The sequence below is a fragment of the Thalassophryne amazonica genome, chromosome 10 (genome assembly GCF_902500255.1).
Source record: "Thalassophryne amazonica chromosome 10, fThaAma1.1, whole genome shotgun sequence".
Taxonomy (NCBI): domain Eukaryota; kingdom Metazoa; phylum Chordata; class Actinopteri; order Batrachoidiformes; family Batrachoididae; genus Thalassophryne; species Thalassophryne amazonica.
In genome coordinates, this window is record NC_047112.1 from 113,171,519 (window position 1) to 113,179,042 (window position 7,524).

At 42.0% G+C, this 7,524-nt stretch overlaps 1 protein-coding gene across 1 annotated transcript; it reads left to right on the forward strand.

Annotated features, from left to right (window-relative positions):
• Window positions 1-6,241: 6,241 nt before the first annotated feature.
• Window positions 6,242-6,694, forward strand: LOC117518185 (katanin p80 WD40 repeat-containing subunit B1-like). Its single transcript, XM_034179242.1, has 2 exons — window positions 6,242-6,400; window positions 6,484-6,694. Exons 1-2 carry the CDS (start codon window positions 6,252-6,254, stop codon window positions 6,692-6,694), a joined length of 360 nt encoding a protein of 119 aa, XP_034035133.1. The 5' UTR covers window positions 6,242-6,251.
• Window positions 6,695-7,524: the final 830 nt, after the last annotated feature.

A 7,524-nucleotide genomic window follows, 5' to 3' on the forward strand; every position in this document is an offset into this window, starting at 1 on the left:
TCAAATCCAGGCTTGCATCTCAGATGTACCTTCTGGCAAATTATAGCTAAACTTTCAGGTCTTCATTTAAAGAAAATCCTCTTGAGGGCTGTGTCTAGGTTAGAGGGCTGTCTAATAAGTCACTGTGCTGTACATGTGCTGTGTGTGTACTGTATGTTGAGGAGACTTACTATTGACAAGCAGTGTACTGTGTGCATGTGGGAGAGGTGCTGATCGATTAGGATAAGGGCAACAGGAAAACATTTACCGTTACACTGCCACAGTGAGGGACCAGATCAGTCTTTGCTGCACTCCGTGCTCTTGTAACCCGTACAATGTTGGCTGTGGCTGGCTCAATTTGCTTCCAAAAGCCCATGAGATGGGCATGACTTGCAAACCTGTTGAATAGATTTAAGGTATTGGTTATGTTCAAGGACACATGAGGATGTATCTGTAGAAAAAATAATTATTATTTTTATTGCAGAATGGGCATTTGCATTGCTGTAATTGTGTTTGCTGCCATATTCAAGGTTAGGCAATAGGCCTATGACACATACAGAATACAAAAGCATAGGAAAGCTATGGTTAGACCTCAATATTGGCATCTCTAATAATGACAAAACAACCGTAACAAATTATACAACTCTCGAATTTCCTATGGGATAAATAAAGTACTATCTTATCTTAGGGACATTTAAGAAATAGGCTATGGTCAGTACCTGGACCACACACACACACACACACACACACACACACACACACACACACACCCTTGCGTATTGCTCTATGGAGTCAGACATGGTGGATATTTTATTTACCTGGTATAGAATCGTATATCCTCATCACAGGTAGAAAACCGCTCCAAACCAAACTTGCTGTTAATGGTTATCTCCTCGATTTGTTTCCCGAGCCTTGATATCTCCTCGCGTAGCTCATCATTCTCATTGAGGGAGAGATCAAGCGCGACAGGCTCTGAAGTGGTGGCACAGTAGTCATGTCCATGGGGCCATGGGTCATCATCATCAGGTTCAGTCTGCATCTCTGTTGGGTCGGTGTTGAGTGAACGCTCTGTTCTTTCCCATACTCCAGGTCGTGGCGTTGGGATAGTATAGTTATTCTAATGGAAACGCAGAGGAACAGCTCCACGTCGTAGTTGTTGTCGTCCAGCAGAAGTGGGAGGCTCGATCAAATCAGCAGTGACAAAGTGTCACAAACACACTCGGGAAGTACTTGTGATAATAAAATGGTCTCTCCTGATCTTAACAACCCACTGTTTCTGCAATTCCGAGTCCTTTGGAAAATTGTGGAAACTCAGTAGAGAATTGCACCTACTTGATGCTGTGCAGAATGGCACACAGCAGTGGTGATTAGCCCGACTATCTGTGCGTTGCTGAAACGATAACTTTGTCCGTTTACACGTCATGTTTGCCTAGAACATGTAACTGGAAAACATGACATGTAAATGTAGGTAGAAGCAGAAGTACAAGTACGTGGCTAACGAGCACCAAAGTGCCGGTGTTCTGTCGAGATGAGGTGCGCCGTCAAGATGAGGTGCCTCGCGTAACTGCATGTGTGCACTGAAAAAATTACTTGACGAAGTTTGCTTATTTTGATGGGCAAATAAATGTATAAAAATCCCAGAAGAAGACCATAGAGCATGTCCATAACTAATGTAAGCCCTAATCAATGTAGCAGGCAATGCTGCAAGTTTACAAAGCCACATGCTGAGTAAAATAAAGCCTTTTAAGAGAAAGGGTCTGTGCTGATCATCTGAAATGGACTTGTGCATTTAAAGTGAAGCAGTGTGTTTCTATATATATTTTTTAAAAACGTCGTTTGCTCCACTAGCTGTTCTCCACCTCCGCAGATGAGGCACACTTCTCGGTGGTGGGTAGAGGAAAAAAAACAAAATGCGCATGCACAGTTGCACGTCGAGCGAGTTGCATCATCTCCACATGTGCAGTTGCACGAAGCACCTCATCTCGACGGGTGACGTCTTCAAATCTGGGGTAGAGCGATGTACGCATGCGCAGTAGTGCGACGCACCTCATCTCGACGTTCACCTCATCTCGATGGGACACCGATCCCTCAAGCTCTCAAACGCCTAATAGAGAGCAAGGAAATGAACAATCTGCCTGCTCCTAACCTCCCAAACCTGCAAATCTATGAACAAAATTTCTTAGAAAAAAATATACCCAACAAAACGTCTAAATAATCAATTATTCCCCATAAAACCAAATAGAAACTCAATCATCCAAAAATTTTCTAAAGGTGAAATTAAAAAAAATTAGAACTGAATATCTAAAATTTCCCATTAGTCCCAAAACAAAAGAAACACACTTTAAAATTTTAAATGAAATTTATCCATCCAGGGAACTGCTTAGAAAAAGATTTAATATTGAACAAAACAACTGTATATTCTGTGATAACGACATTGAAACAACCGAACATTTATTTTACCAGTGCTTATACTCCAGGACATTTTGGGACGACTTATGGAACTGGCTATCTTCAAGAATCCAGCTACAAAGTGATCTGAAATGGGATGATATTGTTTTTGGTATTTCTTCAAGAGACACTGAAACAAGAAATGTGCTGAACAATACCTTATTGTTAGCAAAATATTTTATACATACATGTAAATGTAAGAAAGTAAAGCCCATTTTCACTGTCTTTAAAAAACAAATGCAAGATAACTATGTAAAATCCCTTAAACAGATGACGTAAAAATCTCTGATGGAAGCCATAGTGTTATGTGTCGGACGCGGTCGGAGCACCGACCCAGCGTTTGACAGGACCCAGCATAAAATAAGCAGAGCACGGTTCAAAGGATAACACATTTTAATGAAAGTGAGTGAAGTGATAAACAACTAAAAAGTCTGCGGTCTGGTGAGGTGGAAACACGGTGCGCTCTCAGCAGTGCAAACGGTCCGGAGCCACAGCAGTTCGGACCCAGGGACCCCGCCGACACCCCCCAGGTGGCCGCGACAAACCGAGTCTGTGAAGCATGAAAATATGAGGTGAGTCCAACACTCTCCACACAGCTCAAAGGTGCACACAGTCAGCAAACACTTCCTGAATGCATACCACCTGGTGGGAGAAACAGAAAAACAAAACTCAAGCCAGCCAAACACCCCAGCACACAACACATAGAAGATGTACAACTTTTTGCTGACCTCTAATGTTTGTATAGATGTATATCTTCGTGTGTGTGTGTGTGTGTGTGTGTATATATGTCTTCTTTTCTTTTTTTTGTTAAGTTACCAGTGCCTTGTAAACTGCACTAGAATGTTTCAAATTGTTAATTGCCAAGATGGTTTGTACATTTAATCCTGTTGGAAGGGGAAGGAGAGGGAGAGAGAGGAGAAGGAAGAAGAAAAAGAAAAAAAAAACTATTTCTCATGATAATACTGAGAATGTTATTGTGGCCTTCCCTTTTGTTCATTACTGTATGATGTTGCATTTGTTGAAATAAAGTTTTTGGGAAAAAAAAATGGGACACCGGCTTTCTTGCTAAGGCTACCGGCACCAGATGTTTAGAACCATCCTGACATCTCAGCGGAAGTTACGTCACGTTCCGATGTGCACACAGCCCATTATTATTATTATTTCCGTTTTTGGAGAAGGGCTGCGGATGTATTTCTGTGTTCAGCGCGTACAATCCAATGAATCGAGTGGTAAGTCATCGAAATTGAGAATACTCGTGCATCATATTGGCTTAGCAATATCTCAAGGATCATGTAGAGTGTTTTATTTTGTAACGACATTGAATATTTATTATGTATTTCTAATGAAATTGTCCGCCAGAACAAAGGCAAGAACAAAGCAAACTCACACTGCATGTTGTTGTACACATCGCCGGATTCGGGAAGGCAAATGGGCCTAGATTTGATAAGCTTAGCTTTGATTGATTTTTGTGCAATATATTTTTTATACCCCCTTTTCTACTTTTTTTTTACTAATAGCCCAATTTCATAGCCTTAAGAGTGTGCATATCATGAATGCTTGGTCTTGTTGGATTTGTGAGAATCTACTGAATCTACTGGTACTTTGTTTTCCATGTAACAATAAGAAATATACTCAAAACCTGGATTCATCTTTTTAGTCACATAGCACTACTATTATTCTGAACACGACTGTAAAATATTGTTTGGAAGAAATTTACAACACTCTTAACCAAATATGTGGAATATTCTTCTATAATTTTTCTTTTTTTTTTTTAACTAAAATAAATATATGAGCCATCAATGAAATGGCAGAGAATTATTCAAATAATCCGGTCACAGACTCTCTGGTCATATTACTCCTCTTTACACATTGAAATAAACATAATTGATTCCCTCCATATTTGCGTCACGCAATCACAATTGCAATCACCAGCCAAGGAACAGATCCACTTGTCCTCACTCAGATCGACAGCCAGAGATTATTTTCAGGTTCCACTAGTCCTCAGGTCTGGACGGCCAAAGAATAATGTCCATCTCCACTTGCTCTTAGGTTCTGATTGCATGCACGCGCATAACATCTGATCCCAGCTCTGCCTTCAACTCAAACTCTGTCACTGTAGAGAGTCCATTATCTCCTGAAAATAGTCTTCTGAGTTTTTCCAATATGAGACATACACCTGCGTGTCCAGGCACGTCCATGATCACAGCAGCAGTAAACCAGCATCCTGTGACACAGCAGTGTCAGGACCCTTTAGATTCCAGAATCCAACAGACTGAAAAAGTTAAGAATGTCAGGCTGAAGCGTGTTGTCTCCTCTGTAAATCCGAGCCATCACTTTCAAATTAATGCTTCAAAGCTTCATTATCAGACAGAAGCACATTCGTTTCACTCTGTCTGTCAGCCATCAGACGTTTGTTTTGCTAATAAGTATGTCACACGCCCAGAATAGGCTGAGTGAGACGTTTTCCAGAAATGCACCTGTTAACTCGCTCGGGCAGAGCAATAAAAAACATCAGAGACACTAATTACGAGTGCATGTTAGTCATGAGTGATGTTGCTAACTGAGACGTTAAAAACCATGAGACATGTTCTTTAAAGTCTGCAGAGGACAAACGTCACAGCTGCTGTAACGTGTTTAAGAAGTTGGTATACAGACCTGAACTATTTTACACATGAGCTGAGTATGTCTCAGTTTTTCGTGGTGTGAGTAGGTGGTGCACAGTACACACACTTTACTTTAGTTCATCTGGTTAGTTTTTTTGTGAAATAATTTTGTGTCTGTGTACAAAGTAAAATAATGTCAGCATCCAAAATAAAACTAGGTTCTTTAGAAATACTGTGTTGAAAATTGCTTGCTCGGTTATAAAAGCACTTGACAAAAGTTGAAGAAAACGTTACATTAATTTCATAAGGGGGCTGTAATTTAGTCCTCATCTGTGGCATTAAAACCTTAACGATGCTTCTCACTTGAATTAAATAAACGTTGTCTTTTCTCTGACACCTACTGTGACCCTCAGATGTTGACTGTACTGTCACGGTGAAGAGAAAGAAGCAGCATGTGTTTACGTTGGTCAGCATTTATGTATTTATTTTTTTTTTTTGGGGGGGGGGGTGGTCTGCGACAGGACTGTCAAGGTTTGGGACCTTGAGAAGTTTGAGATGATCGGCTCGTTGGAAGGGAGCACGGGTCCGGTCCGGTGAGTTTTAATCTACAGCATGGGAAACTAAACCAATGCCTCATTCATTCAGAGTGAATTCAGGTCCCAGATTCTGCACTGTGAACTTGGGGCAGATCAGGTTTTTGTGGGTGAGTGCTATGACCATGTCTCCTTTGGAGGATGTGACCTCTGACCTCTGTGTTGTCAGGTGCATGTTGTTCAGCCCGGACGGTGACTGCCTGTACAGCGGTGCACTCGACTCTCTGCGGGTCTACGGCTGGGAGCCTGACCGCTGTTTTGATGTGGTGTCGGTGGGCTGGGGCAAAGGGAGCGACCTGGCTCTCTGCAACCATCAGCTGGTGTGTTGTCATATCAATAAATAAATAACTAAAGAGCACCTCATCTGATTGAAACCATTTCTTCATGGTGTGCTTTGGCGGGTTACAGGAAGTGTCCTTTTGAAAATGAGGTCGTTATTGTAAATAAGAATTTTTTTCCTTAATAACTTACCTGGTTAAATCAAGATTAAATCAAATGAAAATGGGGTCAGTACACCACATAACGCCCCATATCAACTGTAAAGTGCAGATCTTTGATGATACAAATAGTCAGCTCTTTGCCCTGTCAGACTGGCGTGTCCCACAAGCTATCCAGTGTGTCTTCCTACATGGTTGATGTACAAAGGGTGAAGCAAAACGACAGCTCCACGATCCACAGCATTACACAGGATGACCTGCCGCTCACAGAGCCATCGCCAAAAGGACCAGTTCTGCCTCGGAGCTACGAACAACCAACAACCACCTGTGGTGCGCAGCGGTATGGCAGCTCGAGCCGTGAGTATCAAGTGTTTGAGCCGCTCAGTAGAATATGACCCACAAAGATGTTTCATTGTCATTCAGGATGAAGCAGAATTCAGACGTTGAGCGCCGCAGTCCCGAAGGTGAGAGGCGGAGTCCCAGCGATGACGAAAAGGATGACGAAGAGTCATCGGCTGAGATCCACAACGCTGAGGAATACAAAGCGATCTTTCAGCCAAAGAATGCCATCTGTAAGTCACTACAGCACCAACAAGGCCACTGCTTCAGATTTATTTATTTATTACATATTTAGATCATTATTTCCAGTTCCAGGGCAGGTAGATCATCAGCCGTATAAGGAGTCAGACTACCAGTATGTAGACCTCAGTTCAATTCTCAGTCACATCACCCATCTGTGTCCTTGGACAAGACACTTCATCTGTTTTGTCTCAGTCCACCCAGCTGCAAATGGGTACTGGCCTCGGTTGGGGGCGTAACCTGTGTTGGACAGGGGAACTCATAGGCCCAATCCCAACATCAGAGGATCAGAAAGCGATGTCACTGTCAACGCTTAACCGCCACACGCCAGTTTATCCCCGTGGTAACATTTCTGACATGTCCTGCTTCAAACCCTGCAGAGCGGGTACGACTATGCCTGGGCAGGTCGAGGTCAGGGGAAACTCTGTTTGAAGCCCACAGTGCCCACTATTTTTTTAACAAAGTCTTTTATATTTAAGTTCTGCATCAATGTCAACCATTCAACTGTACATTTGCAGACATATTACACCCAGGCCCAACAGAGCCTCAGCAGAGGCCCAAGAGAGCCCCAACAGAGGCCCAGCAGAGGCCCAACCCTGCAGCACGGGCACTGCATCACATACTGAGTAAATACACACATGAACAAAGAAGAGAAAACAATGAATAAGATAAAAATATATAAGTACAGAAAAATAAATCTAGTGCTACATGGATACTAAACATACAGGATCATTGAAATTGAATTGAAGTATCTTTTAGCAATTTATCCCAGAATAGATGATGCTATTCGATTAATCCCTGAATGGAACTGTTGGATTAATCAATGCTTAAACACCAACAATAAATAGACAAAATTATGACAGAATCAGTTACACAAACAATACT

Excerpts from the sequence above, each read along its gene's own strand:
- LOC117518185 (XM_034179242.1), top strand. The coding sequence starts at position 6,252 with ATGGTTGATGTACAAAGGGTGAAGCAAAACGACAGCTCCACGATCCAC. Across the intron at positions 6,401-6,483 it reads ACCACCTGTGGTGCGCAGCG|GATGAAGCAGAATTCAGACG; the intron begins GTATGGCAGCTC and ends ATTGTCATTCAG.